This window comes from Pteropus medius, unplaced genomic scaffold, assembly GCF_902729225.1.
Source record: "Pteropus medius unplaced genomic scaffold, Ma_sr-lr_union100, whole genome shotgun sequence".
Lineage (NCBI taxonomy): Eukaryota > Metazoa > Chordata > Mammalia > Chiroptera > Pteropodidae > Pteropus > Pteropus medius.
The window spans coordinates 3,403,339-3,420,539 of NW_024345479.1; the positions used below are offsets into that span (position 1 = coordinate 3,403,339).

Consider the following 17,201-nt stretch of genomic DNA (forward strand, 5'->3'; position numbering starts at 1 on the left):
AAATTCAGATAGTTGGCATTTGTGAGTACAAAGTCAGCAAATTTATTTGCTTGTCTAGTCTATTTAGAACTTCATATCACTCTTACACTTTGATAAATTTAAACCAAGTGTTCTCTTAAGTACTAAGGTAGTTGATTCTGTTTGTTCACGATTGTAGACATGGTATAACACAATTATAAGATATTGAAGTGGCATATTTGTAAAAACAGGCTTTGTAAGTAGTTCTGTGTCTCTTTTACTTCTCAATCAGGTCATCTAGATGCACTCCTGAGGGGCTTGGTCCTGGGCAAACTAGGAAAAGCAGGACATAAGACAACATTAGAAGAAGCCCGTCGTCGGTTTAAGGACCACGTGGAAGGGAAACAGGTTCTCTCTGCCGATCTGAGGAGTCCTGTAGGTTTTCATAATAAATAACCTTGATTTCTAGGTGACTGCATCATTCTGTGTAGCGTGGAATGTATTTAACAGTAACCAAAAATGACCTGAGTACTCACCATGAATCATGTCTGACCTTAATATATGCCAGTTAGGTGGTTTGTAGCCAGCTTCTCATTTGTTTAAAGTTTCTCAGTCCACATTATGGTGCTGAAAGGTGATTATCAGCGCACATTCCCCTGAGAAAGCTGGTGTGCTCTGCTGTTACGTACTGTATGCCATCTACCTTTCTAGTTGTCCATGTGGGCTCTTAGCTCCTTGCCACAATTTGTATGTAACATCCACATGTGGCTATTTACAATTTTTTTGATTTGCTTTCTGTTTTTTCTTTCATTAGGATATTTGGAACAAGATAGATTTAATCAGATGCCTTCTTTTTTGTTCCTGTATTCTCTCATAGGTCTATCTGACTGTTTTGAAGCATGGCGATGGCACTACCTTAGACGTTATGCTAAAGGTAAGTAAATTTGGAAAGGGCTTCATTTTCTGCTTTTGCAGTTGTGTTGACACAGGTAATATGAGCTTTAAGTGGTTAATAAAAGTTGTGGGAAAAGAAATACATGTAGATATGCATATCGCATACATTAAATATTAAGAAATTATAGGAGAAATATATGTCTGTACTACCAATACGATGTAAAAGTCATCTAATTTTTTCACTTTTTTTTACTCAAGTTTTATGCATTTTAAATCTTAACACTGAAATGTTCATTTTGATTAACAAGTCAGGTTCTTAAAATTTTTCCCTTCAATGTAAACTTACTGGTGTTGTGCCCATTTTAAACAAAAGGTTTGTTTCTGTACTTAGAAAAGGGGTAGATGATTAGATCTGAAGGGTTTGAGCTATGCCAGTGCCTCTTATGAATGAACAGGAAATTAATTCACCCGCCTGCATAATCTCTGTAGTTTTCCCGGGATAGTTAGCATATAATTAAGCTCTGGCTTAGAAAAAATATAGGCAAAACTTTCCATGTCCTTATAATGGCAGTGATCTGTTTGAAAGTCCTGTTATTATGGAACAAGTACTGTCTCCAGTCCCATCCATGCAGTTATCAGTATAAGGGATAACTTGACTATATCGGTTGCATTAGAGGTGGAGTGAGATGAGTCTACTTATTACCATCAAATAAAATGTGCAAAATGTGCCTAAATAATCAAATCATCTCTTAGACCTATAAAGCCCGTTCATTGAAAGATCCACACTTAGAGGGATGAACAGGATAGGATAGAAAGTAATTAATGAGGTATTAATTACTTCCACCTGTAGTGGATTAAGAACATTTTCTGATCCAAAGTGTATCAGAATTGCAAATCTGATTTCTAGTATTTTAGTTTTAAGCAAATCATATTTAAATGGTTAGAATGTTCTGAAAAATATAAACTTGATTTGTTTAAGAAACTACATCTCAGAATGTACTCTTTTAGCTACCCATCTTGTACAATGGTAGTTAAGGTATTTACTTTCTAATAATACAAAATTATACTTTGGATTTACCTTTCAACTAAATGACATAGGTTCCTTCTCATTCTTAATATTCTGTGAACTGTGCACTATACATCATGTATCTCTTTGCATATGAAATGAAATATTTTGTGGTTTTTGTCTGTTCCATAAAAGGTGTGGGACAATATAGGGGTTCTGAAAATCTCATGACAGATACTTTGACATTTTCATGTCATGGCATACTTTTAAGAATTTATAGTAGCTACGGCCATGCCACCCTGAATGTGCCCGATCTCATCTGATCTTGGAAGCTAAGCAGGATCGGCCCTGGTTAGTACTTGGATGGGAGACCACCTAGGAATACAGGGTGCTGTAGGCATTAAAAAAAAAAAAAGAAAAAAAAATTTATACTAGTGTGTATATTTAATAAAAATTTGCATTTATTTAACACAAGGGAGCTCACCATAATTCAGCTGTACTATGGAAAGAGCGCTCATAAAGGCAGACTCAGAGTTCTTCAAAAAACCAGTTGGTGAGAGATAAGGAGGATTGTTTTCTGTTGGTAATTTAAGAATAATGAGGCAGGATAAAAAATAACTTTAATTCAAAGTATATTTGAAATAGGGTGTTATGGTGCCACCTAGTGGCCTAGTATAACAGGTTCTCCTTAGGAGAAAAATGCTTCCTGAAAACCAGAGTTCACACCTTGAGTATTGGAGCTAAAAAGGACCTTAGACATGTTCTGTCCACCCCGCTCATTCTACAGATGGGGAAACTGAGACCCGGAGAGGTTAAGGACTTAGTTAAGAACACACAGCTAGTTAGAGGCAAAACTGGGACTAGAACCCAGATTTCCTGACTTCCTGTGTATTTTACCACACTGCTGCTCAAAAGAGTCCAAAGGAAAGGAAGAGGAAACTGAGAGCTATGATGGAGTCTCCAAACACTGGTCAATGTTAAATCATCAGGGGGGATAAAGGTCAAGAGAGCCTATAAATTGTCTTGGAGAGGTATTGTATATACATTTGTAGTTCTGATTTTTAAAACTATATTAATAATTTATTTCTGCTTATGAAAAAACTTACATTTACTATGGAAGATTTAGTGACTAGAAGAATATAAAGAAGAAAATAAAACTTACCTGTAATAAAAAAAAAAGCAGGTCACAAAAATAGCACATGTAATATTATTCCTGATTTGGTAATGTACATATAGTAATAAGTTTTTCTTTATGCTTCTCTGTTTTCCTAATATTCTGCATTCAGCACGTGCTGCTTTTTGCAGTTTAAAAATGTAATAATGCATAATCTCACTGATCAGAGACCATTATTAATATTAACATTTTCATGTATTTTCAGGTTTTTTCCCCCTTCATATTAAATTTTTAAAAATTTATAATAATACTGCTTTGTCTCTACTTTTTTTCACTTACTATATCAAGGCCATGTTTATGTCATCATTCTTAAAATGTTACTTTCAATAATGCATCATCTTATGTTTTTCGCTATTACAGATTAAATTGATGGTCTTCAGTGGTGTTAGCAATGATTAGTTTGGTCATTTAACATGGAACATTAGTCATACATCAGTAATGTAAAGAATTTGGCCATGACAGATTACCCCTTAGATCTCAATGTTAAACTGTTCAGTATTGATGAGAAGCCATTCATATAGTGAGTACTTAATATCTAGTAACTTGCTAAAATGGCATATATAAAATTTAGTACCCAAACATCTTGAAAAGTATTCATTTTGTTAATTTCATACCATACAATCTTAGCCTATGAGAATATAGAGCAAAAGTTTCACTTTATTGGGGAGAAGCTCATATAAGCATATACATAACTTGCAGGGGAGACTTAACTATATCTTTATTTTTTCACTATAGCTTCACAAACAAGCGGATATGCAAGAAGAGAAAAACCGAATTGAAAGAGTCCTTGGGGCTACTCTTTCACCTGAATTGATTCAGAAAGTCCTCACGTTTGCACTTTCAGTAAGTTTCAGTGAAAACTTTTTTTAGAGGGAATTGTTGCATATTGATCTGTGGCAAGTATCTTTGATTCGGTATCTTCTTGATCTGTTTTAACCCTAGAGTAAGCTTCCTCTTAGTCTGTTTTAACCCTAGAGTAAGCTTCCTCTTAGTTAGGAAAACTGGAATGAGCTTGTTACTGACCTATATATCTGCCTCTTGTGGTGAGAATCAAAATAGTCAGGAGAGAAAATAAATTGGGAAGTTGACTTCCCTTTGCCTATTTTCTGTCTCTTCCTTTCTTAATCATATAAGAGCCCAAGCAAGTATTTGTTGAGCAGCCTGTTTGTGCCTCATTCTCAATTTGGCTGACCTTTCAGTTAAACATCTTTGCTGAAAGTTTCTGGTGCTGGTAATTCTTAAAACAAAGAATGAGCATCTTCAATGTGATTACTTGGTTACCTCAACAACATTTGCCCTTTCTGGCACCAGAAGATGTTTTGACTACAGTAGACTTTTAGTTCCCTTTCTATCTTTAGGAAGAGGTACGTCCACAGGACACTGTATCAGTAATTGGTGGAGTGGCTGGAGGCAGCAAGCATGGAAGGAAGGCTGCTTGGAAATTTATAAAGGACAACTGGGAAGAACTTTATAATCGATACCAGGGAGGATTCCTAATATCCAGACTAATAAAGGTATGTGAAGATTTTTATTTTGAGTACTTATCAGGGATTTACTAGACCCGTAGATTATGATCTTTGTTCTTGAAGAGTTCCCTTCAATATTTACTAGCTTTATTAAAGGTCATCTTTGCCACCTATCCTGCACCCCCTAGAATAAACTGAAGTTGGGAGCAAATAGAATGATTGGTTTTTAGGGTGAATGAAATTTGTTCCTAGTCTCTTTTAGTTGCACTTACTATTTAAACTGTTGTTTTTTTCAGTTATCAGTTGAGGGATTTGCAGTTGATAAAATGGCTGGAGAGGTTAAGGTAAGAAAAGTACTGTTAACTTTTCATTTTTCAATCTAGTAAGTAAAAACACTAACCAAACTATAATCAGAGTATTGGGGTCATGTATTTTAGTGTCTCCTTGTTTTCGCTTGGAGAAAGACAGCTTAGGTTGTATCTTTAATGCCTGAAGAATTTAGAGTTGGAATCATCTTTGAGAATGCTGAAATATGATTGAAAGAATGTGGAACTTGGAGTCAGTTGACTTGTGTGTAAAGCTATGCTCCACCCCGTGTTAGCTGTTAGACATCAAGCAAGTTTTTTTTAACTCCTGTGTGCCTTTCTCCTCATCCAAAAAATGGGGTGATAATAAGATTGTTATTTAGATTAAGCAACATAGTGGGACTGGAACAGAGTAGACCCTTAATGTTAGTTTTTTTTCCCTTTCTAATAACCTTCATAGGTCTGTTATATGCACAGTGAAACAAATGACTGTGTAGGAACTCTCCTCTTAGCCCTTAAAAGGTTAATAATCAGTTTAGTGGTAAAGTTCAGCATTCAGGGACAAATCTATACTGATTATGAAAATCTTAACTTTAAGCCTTCCATTGCGTTTAATTGCAAAGTATTTTTAAAGTGTCACTTTCACTTTCATCTTCTTGAAGGCAGTGGGTTATCAGCTGTAAATTTGTTAGTTCTGAGAGCTATAATGTTTGTTTGATTCACGCTATGAGCCGTTGTTCGGAATAAGATTTTAAGATTTCAGATCTTGAGAAAACAATGAAAGACTTGGTCTCTGCCTTCATTTAGTTTACATTGTGTATTGTATAAACAATTTATTGTAAAAGGAATAAGTACTCTGAAGAAATACATATAATGAGTTTGGCCAGGCTATAATAAGGCTGGTAAGCTAGGTAGAGGCCAGGCTGTGCAGGGCCTTGTAGGCCATATTAAAATTTTCCTAAGAATGGAAAGCCCTTGAATGGCTTCTAAATAAAGGAGTGACTTGATCTGATTTGTATTATAAAAATTTCAGCTCTATATGGAAGACTAGTTTGAAATGGGGAAGAGAAGATGTTGGGAAGCTAACGCTCCAAGCAAGTATGATACAGTTGGGTGGTAATCACACAATAGAATATATAGATGTCAAATTATAATGTACACCCAAAAATTATATAATTGTATTAACCATTGTTACCCCAATAAACTTAAAAAAAAAAAAAAAAGAATGACATAGTAGCTTGGAGGAGATGGAGTAGTAAAAGATATTCTGGGTCCTGATTTTGTTCATCTGTAATTCAACAAATATTTACTGAGTGGCTTCTCTGTGTTGTGAACATAAGGGCGGGGGGCGTGGGGAGAAGGAAGAGTCAAGAATAATCTCCAAGTTTCTCATATGTAAATGGTGGTACTGTTTGTTGAGATGGAACAAGAAGTCTTATTCCTTACTCATGCCCTAAGAATCCAACCATGGTAAGGAGCTTTGGAGCAGAAGCCATCGTCATCTATGTAAATAAGGTTATTGATTTCTAAAAGGTCTGATGCATTCTGTCTTTTACACCTCTGACTACTAGTTCAAAGGAAAGACTCTATCCTTTTGCTGGTTGGTATTTAAGAGTTGCTTTATTTTCTGTGAAACCAGGCATACTACATTAGAAAATGAATGCAATCTTGAATCAATAAGCATTGTAATGAATTATAGTAAAATCAGATCAGTTTATTGCATGAAAAACATGTCAATGGAGTATTAAATTATTAGGGTACAGCAGCAATTTAAGCTTCTTGGTTTTATCATCCCTTACAAATTAATCTTTATTTGAAGCAGCCAGAATGTGTTGAGTACTTAAGTACTCTCTGCTAAGTGTTATGCTGACTGTTTTATATGGGTTGTCTCTTTAATCTTCTGGAGTAGATAGTTTTCTCATAGACAAGAAAACAGACTTAGAGCAGTTAATTTACTCAGTCACAGGCTAGTACATGACTGAGCCTAGATTAACCACTGTACAATGAGCCTAAAAGAAAATCTGTCTCTTTGCTATTAACTTTTGATTAGGTTTTAAGCATATAATACTTAGGAGAGAATTCCTGAAGGCAGGTCCAAGGAGCTGCTTGTTTTCTTTTAGCCTGGAGGTGGCAGTGGTAAATGTTCATGGGTGAAGCTTATGAATCCTTTACAGCAGTGGGTGTTTTTTCATGACCTGTGATACTAACTTCTTACTATTGCTAGTAATGATGCCACATCTGGGTTGTTCTATACCAGGCTTTCTTCGAGAGTCACCCAGCTCCGTCAGCTGAGCGTACCATCCAGCAGTGTTGTGAAAATATCCTGCTGAATGCTGCTTGGCTAAAGCGAGATGCTGAGAGCATCCACCAGTACCTCCTTCAGCGGAAGGCCTTACCAGCCACCGCGTGAACCCCGAGCATGCCGCCACTGCGGTTCTGCTGCTTCGCTGCAGGGATGAGGTGGAGCTACCGAACAGCTGATTCACATGCCAAGAATTTGGAGTCTTCTTTCAAACCAGTGGGGGTTGGACAATGAATGTAGTTAACTGGTTCCTGTTCACACTCCAGAATTAAATTCTATTGAAAAAGGAAAATCAGCAATTCAGCAAAAAATAAAAAATAAAAATGTAAATATGATAGTTAATAAAATAGAGCATAACGAAACTGTGAAACTCCCGAAGCCTTGTCAGTGGTTAAAAGTATTTAACACTCTCCTGTTAATGACAAATGTCCCATTTTTATAACCTACCGAAAGGAAACCAGAGGCTTCTGGGTGAAGAGCGTTTTTGTGAAGTGGGTTCTGCAAGCAGCCTATAAGCCAAGGATAGTGCCCATTGTTGGGAATGGTTAAACATGAAAGGCTGATAGCTGGTATAACCTAGAGTCTGTGCATAATTCCAAGTGGGGTTGGTTTTTTCTTTTTTTTTTTTTTTTTTTTTTTTTGGCATGGGGACTGATCAGGAAGACATTTTCCTAGGATTGTAGTTTCTCCTTGCCTTCCCTTCTGTGTGACCTTGGCCAAAAAAAAAAAAAAAAGAAAAAAAAAAAGAAAAAATTTAAAAAAAAATCCTGGTATGGGTTTTTTCCTCCCCTTAGTTCCACCCCCAGCACCCACCCCCGGTGTCCTTCTTAGAGATAAAGAAATAATAAGGAAACATCTTTTGTAGCCACATTAAATAAGAGAAACTGATATTTTTTTTCTTTCTTTTTTTAAGATGATTTTTAAGGACCCTGAAATGCATATAGGTGAGACAATAGAAAGGAAAAGGTTTTCAGCCAGGCCTTTCTAAAGGTGTTATTCTGCTGAAAATGGTCTTAGTTGTCTGATAGGCCAACTATCAAACCTCCTTATGACAGTATCCACACTGGCTTCTCCTGGTTCATTTTGGGCGTGTAAGAAGTCAGTGGTAACCGCTGCAGGGCGTATATATTAGTGGTAACTGGTTTAAAAAAACAAAGACTATAAGCCTGTGGTGTGCCACTCTTTGCTTCAACAGTGTATCCTAACAAGCCTCACCTATCTAATCCAGTGAGTTTTAACTTTCAGTCTCGTTCCTTTCTCTGTCCCTATGTTTTTTTTCTTTCTTTTTCCTTTTCCTTTTATTTTTCTTTTAAAAATATTTTTGTGTTACATTAACAGGAATTCATATTTGGTGTGGCTTAATTGTATTTCAGAAGGTCATCAGATTGTGAGACTGCTTCCTTGAAACATTTTTGTGCTATTGTTTTAAAAAATAATAATTAAAAAACAGTTGGCGTTAATAAAAATGTCAATGTGAAACTGTCCTGATTTCTTTTATCTCTTTGATAAGAAAGTAAAAACTTTTATGTCATTCAGTAGTATTGTAAGTTTTACTACCATAGGATTTTTTGAGTCAAAAAAATCCAGTTCCTGAATTTCTAATGAATAGTACCTAAAAAGTCCTAAGATTCCTTCTAAATTAGTCTGGATTCTCAAAAATCTCTTAGAGCTTCTTAGAGTCGGCATTCAGGAGTTGAGACCAATTCCCATTTATTGAGGCTTCATTGTTGTACAGTGCTGTGCTCAGGGCTGTCCTGTAGGCTGTCTAGGAATGTGCTGAAGACACTAGTGAAGCAGGGCCACAAAGACTGAGCAGAATTCTGCTTTAATCAAAGAACTCAGAATTTCACAATCAGAAACTCTGAAATTATCTTAGTTTATCAATATATATGCAAGTTTTGTGTATAACAGTTTAGTAGTTGGAATTATGTTGCGAGAGAGGTTGTGCTGAATATCTTCCGTTTCCCTTCAGGACTGCTACATCCTGTTCTGTGCCCCAGGAGGTATTGATCCACATGGATGGCATTAAAAAGCTCCTTTGCCCTCTCTTTTCAGGTTGTGTTGATCCAGTTAGTAACACCCTCAGAAGATCAAAAGGCATGAGAAAAGGATGGTTGGGGAATTTATTCTTCTGGCTTCTTCATTGCCAGGTCACCTGAGTTGTCTGTGTCCTTCTACCAAAGACCATGACTCCTATTAAGCAGCCCTCTGGCTTCGAGCTCTTCCTTTTTCCCTTCAAATCTGGGGATAGAAAGGATGACTCCTTTACTAGCTCTGGATTACTCCTTCATTCCTTATGGGTTTTCTGAACTCTGCCCCTGTCCTTGTAAATAGTCCCTTTATTAAACCTTCATCAAGTTACCCAGTTTGAGTGTGTTCTCTGTTTCCTACTAACACTGATTTGGGCACCACAGTCCAGATCTTTAAAGATCTTAATCCAGCCTCCAGGCTTTTTTTGTGTCAGATGTTTTAATTTATTGTTTTTCTTCCGAATATCTCCCTCATTTTATAATATACTCATTTTACAAATGAGGAAGCAGGCTCAGAAAAATTAGGTGTATACAAATAATATACTCATTTTACAGATGAGGAAGCAGGCTCAGAAAAATTAGGTAGTTATACTACAAATGACATTCAGAATCAGTGGTTAACCCAGCTTGACAGTCTCCAAAACCTGTTTTCTTCCAGGTAATTGTCATGTCTCTGCAATTAGTTGGTACAGTCAGACTGGACCCAGGCAATACCTTTAAAACTAATGACTTTGCTTTTCTCTAATATTTCTTGGTTTAAATTTTTAGTGGAAATCAGAAGGCTGGAAAGAAAGATGAATATGTTGATAATTTTACATTATTTTTTTTATGAATGTGAAGCAGTAGAGACTTGGGAATGGTGGTCGTGGGTGAATTCTTAACTTGCAGTTTCTAAGGATGGGTTTCAGGAAGCAAGGAACCCCCTGAGATTTGTAAAGAATGTATCTCTGTAGTGTGCAATTTGGAGGTATGAGGAATTCTATAGCTTTAAATAGATCCTTTCTATTCTGTTACCCAAATAGGTCCTAGAATGTTATCAGAAAGACTTGGAGCCACATTTGTAGGGTTAGTGATTTTTTTTTTCTCAGCAAGTCAGTAAACAGAGCTTTTGGTAATACAATGCTGAATCTGTACTTCAGCCTCATTTTTACTGAATAATAACTTAACCTGATGAGAATTGAATCTCCTACTTTGGTACTAGTTTCAGGATCTCAGAGTTGGGTTTTATATAAGACTGTCTTTTGTAAAAATGCAAAATACCCACTCAGGATGGACCACACCTTGCACCAACCCTGGTGCATGCAAAGTGGTCAAGGTATTTGGTTTCAAATGCAAGAGTAAGTAAGAGACAGGAGAATCTGATGTTAATAAAGCACTGAGTCAAACAACTGCTTTCCCTGGGAAACCGAATCAGAGCATTGATTGTTCTACCAGTATGTTTGATGGCAAACATGATAGCAGTGTCAGAGGAAGGAAAGTCGATTGGGTTATTACTGCCATTTGTAAAGAACTATGCTTACAACTGTGATTCTATTGCTGGTATCTGGCAGCTGTAGCTTTCACTATTGAACTTGTGGTTTCAACATTGGGGTGGAATTAGCAATAGAGAAGGAATAGCCTACTATAACCTGTGCTTTCTCAGTTGCCGGCAACTGGCAGCAGACATGCCATACACTAATTAAGATGACAACTGGGAAGGAAAAAATAATTAAATCTTGCTGTGGTTTAGCTGCCCATATCAGTATGGTCCTCTTGAGACATCCACCTTCCTCCCAATCCCCCTAACCCCGCTTAACCTTTATCATCAATTTGACAAATTGTGTAGGCAAATTACACTGCGATTTCAATCAACACTATTAGGGGACTGACTACCTGGTACCATGGATATTCTCTAATCTTTTGGATAGTCTCTTAATGCTTGTTAGACTTCTAAAAAAGTTAAGGAGCAGAAGAAAATAGTATAGTGAATGGCTAATAGTTTAACGGGAGAAGTCTCAAGGCAACAATAGAAGATGATGGAGGGAAGATGGAGAGAAAGAGTTAAGTACAAAACAAAAGTATTTTAGATGAATGAGGAAGGATGAGATTGTTGCTTTTCTAATAGGTCAGTTCCCTCTTCTATCAATGGAGTGCTTGAGTCAGAAGAATGTAAAGGGGTGTTGTAAGATGAAGATAATGTCACCTTGTAAGTGTAAAGGAGTGTCTCTCACTTCATTCTTAAAATAGAGTACATAGACTACTGGAAGGACAACAAAAGTTACATGACTTAGGTAAATCTCTTGGCTTCCAAATCTGGTCTTCTGTCCTCATCCTGTGGTTACTCTTATTTCTTATCTCTAGCAAATGTAAGGTTTTAGACCTGTGTGTCCAAATACAGCATAATATATATATATATATATATATATATATATATATATATATATATATATAGCCATGTGCAGCTATTTAAGTTTAAATAAGATTTCAAATTAAGTTTCTCAGTTCACTAGCCACATTTAAAGTGCTCAGTAGCCATATATGACTAGTGGCTACTGTATTGGGCAACACAGATATAGATTATATCCATCACTGACGAAAGTTCTATTGGACCATTCTGTTCTACATCTAGTACATGCAAGTGTATTTTTTGTGTATTAGAAAATTGTTACATAATGTTCTTTACCAACCTCATTGTAGCACTTTGCTATTCATTTAAGAACATTGTATCACTAACCCCAATCCACTTTGAATCTTATTTGTTCATAAATGTAATACACATTTTCCAAATTTTAAAGGGAAAAAAATGTAGAAAGTGACTATCCTTTCTTACAAACCCACCTCCCAAAGACAATCATAATTAATACAAGTTTGGGCATATTCTTCCATTTGTGTTTTTATACTCGTTTATGCATTCAGTTATATCTAATAATGATGACAGGTTGTGCCCTCTTTGCTTTTCCCCCTGTAACCAGCACCACTCATTTTCAGTCTTTGCCTTATGAAGTTAGGTGTGCCAGGATCAGACCTGCAACCCCGATGTCATGCTCCGTCACAAAACTAAATCACCAGAGATGACTGGAGAACAATCCATACGTTGAGAAGCATTTCTTTCTTGTTTAGATTCATTGGTTCGTGAATGTTTTCCGGCCCGACTGCCTGATGTTAAATGCCCATTTCGTGGGGTGCGCACATTTGAGGAATGTGGATTTAAGCTCCTGGCTCAGTTGAAGTGGTTCGTGTAATGAATTCACTCAGTGTTCTTTCCTCACTGGAGATGTGAACTATACTATATTTGGAACATTTGCAACCCGATACAGTGCTGCCTGGGTGTTTAGCTACAAATTTTGGTTATTATCACCATTAACTGGAAGTTATATGGTGATGAATTTGACAAAGACTACTGAAGAGAGAAGTATCTGGCTTGAAAAAAAAAAGTGCTCTTTTCACAGATTGCAACCTACAGGGACTTCTTGCTTGCTGCAATCGTTGAAATTGAGGCCATGAGTTTCTCCCCCTGGGCCCTGTTTACCTGCTGAACGCCTGCCACATGAACCTGAGCAACTGTGTTACTTCCATTCCTATACTTGCACCATTAATTTGGTGACTAGAACTCACTGCTTCCAATAAATCAATGTGCCATCCATCTGTAAATGACCCAAGTGTGCACCAAACCAAAGAAGGACCTGAGATAGGAATAGTCGGGATAGCTTTAAATGTCCACTATCTGTGATCCACATTTGACCACCCCAAATAGGATGCTGAGCAAAGGTTCTCATTGGTACATGAGCCTCGCAATGAAAACAGAAGTGAGAATACCAGCCTTTTCTAGTCAAATAATACAGTGGTGCTGTGCTCTCATCTCACAACCTGCTACTTTATGTGTGGGGCACACATTTTTGTCACCAAAGGACTTGGTTATTGATTTATTGGAAGAAGCTTGTCAGAAAAGCCTCTCAGCACTGGACTTGAGGGCAAGGTTCTGACACATCAGTTCCATGGCTATGGAGTTCAGACAGCAAACAGTGGTTATAAAAGATTTCAGGGCAAAAGGATATTGAACTAGGCATTGAGGGTACAGTATCAAATAAGGCAGATTTGGTTTCTGCCTCATGAAGCTTACAATCTAGCAGGAACAACAAATATTAAATGAGGAATTTTCAGTGTGATGACTGGAATGCGAAGTGTGGGATGGTATAAGGATATTACTATTGAGTCCAAGGTAGCCTGAATGTGCAGGAAAGGCCCCCATGAAAAATGATGTTAAACTGAGACCTAAAACATGAGTAGTTGCTAGCCAAAGAGATGGAAACGTGGTCTAGGCAGAAGAAATAGCATGTGCAATGGGCCTGTGGCTGGAAAGAACTTGACCTACTTAAAGACCCAAAAGAAATCCAGAAGAGCTGGAATGCAGGGGTTGGGAAAGTGGTGAGAAGGATCAGAAGAGGCCAAGTTAGAGTCTAAACTTTAGCTAAAGGACAATGGGAAACCATCAGTTTCCTCATCTGGAAAGCGAGAATAGTAACAGCTCTCTCATAGTTACCAGGAAACAAAATGAAAATACGAGAGAAAGTTCCTTACAAGTTATCAAACATTATAGGAATGCTACTACTATTACATTATCAGTAATAAGCTTGTGTTGCCTTTTAAAGTAATAGAACAGTTCAAATCTTCTAAGTGGAAATATGAAATAGTCTATAAACTTACTCAAGGGAGCTGACAGGTCAGAAGTTTATTTTAGCAGAAATTTCCAGTGTCAGGTTCATGAAGCCGATGGGGGTGAGCTCAGCGGTTTGGAGCAGCATCACACCACTCGCAGTCATATTTCTCAACTCCGCACTGACTCCCAACACCATTTCCAGAGAAGATTAATCAGTCATCTTCTTCCTCAAACCTACCAGAGCAGAACTGCTAAGACATTCTTTCCTCTTGATTTCTTCCAGCCAGAGCAACTCTTGGGCCCAGCATCTCTCGAACACCAGCTTTTGTAGAAGCTGCCATCATTCCAAAAACATTACACTCTGAAGTGTTCATGACAAAATAATTACCCAGTTAGCACCTGAATTACATTTTAGGAAAAATTCAACAGTTTTCCAAATCTGTGACGTTTTCATCTTACAATGATTCAGTGAAGTAGACACAACCAAATCACACAGACTGGATGAGAAACCTGGGGTTTACCTCTCCAATCTGTCCAGCACTGGTAATACTACCACGGAGAACTTAATTGTTCAGTTTGGGCCATTTCCTCTCTGCCTGCAACACATTAAACATTCATTACCTAAGTACAGAAGGGCAGAGCTCTGGCAGGTGAAGGCATTTGATTGCAGCCCCATCACCACAGCCATCTTCCCAGTGGAACAAACTAGACACAATTCTTCCCCAGAGGTCACTGACTACCATAAATGCTCCACAGTGCCATACACCAGAGGTTTCAAACTTGGCATTTTCTCTTTGACCTACACAGCGCTTTTTAATTTTTTTTTGAAAATTTAAATGCTAGCTTTTAAAAACCAAGATACTGCACACAAAAATCCACATTTCCAACTTTTCTTAGAAAATCGGATCTGTACAAATGTCTGGAGGTGAGTATTGGCTTATGACCAGCATATTATATCACAGTTCCCACTTGGCTTAGATCCTTTATGAAGGTCCCAGGACAGGCCCAGAATATATGAATTTGTACCCCTGCACCCATATAAACCAAATCTTATGATTGCTGTATCCCTCCTTTGTGACTCCTTCATATGTATAGGTATTACACTGCTTGAATGTAACTTTGAGAATGTTTTGGAGACCTTTGTGTAGATGAGAAAATAAGGGTTGGCCATTCCAGTCCATCTCTGGACTGGAGCTACTTCCCAAGGGTACAGGTGAAAAGTTTTATTCCATCAAAGACTTCTGTTAGGTCACTCCTTTCTATTGTCTTCTGTGTTCATTCTGGCCCCTTTGTTCATTCATTCATTAATTCATTCGTTCGTTCCAGATTCAGAACATTTTTTAATACTTACGAAAGTACTGGGACAGTGGCCTTAAATCATTTCTGGAATTAGAGAATTTAAATCCCACTTCTGGGTATATGCCCAAAAGAATTGAAAGCAGGATTTTTTTTTTTTTTTAATAAGAATTCCATATTTTAATAAGGCAGTTGTTTTTTGTTTTTATAATTCAATATTAAGTCATATATATATTGCATTGTGTTTCCCTCCTAGTTAGATTACTTTCTGTCGCCACATACTTGACTCCTTTTACCCCATTTACCTCTCTCCTACCCTATGATAACCTCTACTCTACTGTCCATGTCCATGAGTCTCTGTCATGTTTGTTTGATGCTTTGAGATTTATATCTCACATATAAGTCGTATCATGTGGTTTTCAACTTTTTCTGTCTGGCTTATTTCGCTTAGCATGATTATCTCAAGATCCATCTATGTTGTTGCAAATGGCAGTATTTCATCCCTTCTTACAGCTGAGTAATATTCCATTGTATATATTTACCACATCTTTTTCCAATCATCTATTGTAGGACATTTTGGTTGCTTCCATGTCCTGGCTACCGTGAATAATGCTTCTATGAACATCGATGTGAAAGCAGGATTTTTTTTTCCCTTTTTTTCTTTTTCTTTTTAACATTTTATTTCTTTACATTTTTTCCCTCCCCTTTCCCCCTTCCCCCTGGTAACCACTAGTCCATTTTCCATGTCCATGAGTCTCTGTTTGTTTGTCCTGTTCATTTGTTTGAAAGCAGGATTTTGAAGAGATATTTGTACACCCATGTTCATAGTAGCATTAGTCACAATAGCCAAGAGGTAGAAGTAACACAAGTGTCCACTGACAGATGACTGGATAAATAAAAAGTGGTACATACATACATGGAAAGATTGTCTAAAGCTTTAAACTTGTATTCTGCTAATTTGAGAACTTTGATTTACCCAATCAAATCATAATTTATACCCAACCTTCATCTCATAGAGAAGTTGTGAATCCAGCATAAGTTAGACTGACTCTTAATGCATTACATTATTTTTCATCCTTAAAAAGTAAAGCAGTTCTGACACATGCTACAACATGGATGAACCCTGAGCATATTATACTAAGTGAAATAAGTCAATCACAAAAAGTCATATACTATGTGATTCCATTTACATAACGTACCTAGAGTAATCAAATTCATAGAGACAAAAAGTAGAATGGTGGTTTCCAAAAGCTAGAGTGAGGGGAAATGGGGAATTGTTTAATAGTTCTCAGTTTTGCAAGATAAAGTTCTGGAGCTCTGTTGTGCAATAATGTCAATATACTTAAAATGGTTAAAATGGTAATTTTTTAAACCTCAAAATATAAAACTGCATTACTGGGTGTCAGAAAACCTGGGTCCTGCTAGAGGTTCCAACACTGACTTGTGTGACCTTGGGGAAAGCACGCTTATGAACTCAGATCCTTTTCTGAAAAATGGGAGGGTAGAAGAGATGATAATAAAAACACCAACCTCAGTGCGGGGCAGATGGATATGATAGCGCTGGGTGAGTAACTGAATATTCCGCAAATATTAGATGTGGTCATCCTCTCAAACTGTGGTTTCTGTAGTGACTCAGTAAGTTTTAAATTAAAAAAAAAAAAAAAAAAAAAGCCAAGGTCTATGTCAGGTGCCAGAATCTTACAGAGAAAAGAACAAGAACCTGCCCTCAAATTGCTCACAACCTAATGGAAAATATAATAACAGAACTAGAAAAAAAAAATAATGTAATGCATTAAGAGTCAGTCTAACTTATGCTGGATTCACAACTTAACTTCTCTATGAGATGAAGGTTGGATATAAATTATGATTTGATTGGGTAAATCAAAGTTCTCAAATTAGCAGAACACAAGTTTAAAGCTTTAGACAATCTTTTCCAGGTGTTTAGTCCAAAAAAGAAAAAAATGTGTGTACGTTCATCCACAGCCTTTTGCTTAGACCCATTTTTATTGATATTTTAATTCAACAATTAGTATAATTAATGCATTAATTTACCAATTGAATTTAATAAACTCTATTCCTGTTTAACCAAAAGAAACCCAGAATAGAGGGAACAGAGAGCCTCTGCTGGCTGAAA

At 36.9% G+C, this 17,201-nt stretch overlaps 1 protein-coding gene and 1 pseudogene across 5 annotated transcripts in view; both read left to right on the forward strand.

Annotated features, from left to right (window-relative positions):
* NPEPPS (aminopeptidase puromycin sensitive) overlaps positions 1–9,466 on the forward strand; it is a 64,889-nt gene extending 55,423 nt beyond the window's left edge. For 2 of the 5 annotated variants that reach the window (XM_039873682.1, XM_039873681.1), the window contains exons 18-23: positions 251–393; positions 836–892; positions 3,768–3,875; positions 4,391–4,546; positions 4,795–4,842; positions 7,061–7,397. In XM_039873682.1, coding sequence (XP_039729616.1) covers positions 251–393; positions 836–892; positions 3,768–3,875; positions 4,391–4,546; positions 4,795–4,842; positions 7,061–7,213 — 665 coding nt within the window. In that variant the 3' untranslated portion in view covers positions 7,214–7,397. Of the gene's footprint in view, positions 1–250; positions 394–835; positions 893–3,767; positions 3,876–4,390; positions 4,547–4,794; positions 4,843–7,060; positions 8,578–9,160 lie in introns of those variants that run through there. The other 3 variants (XM_039873680.1, XM_039873679.1, XM_039873683.1) reach the window with 3 other exon arrangements.
* LOC120611345 (uncharacterized) lies at positions 2,140–2,258 on the forward strand (annotated as a pseudogene).
* Positions 9,467–17,201: the final 7,735 nt, after the last annotated feature.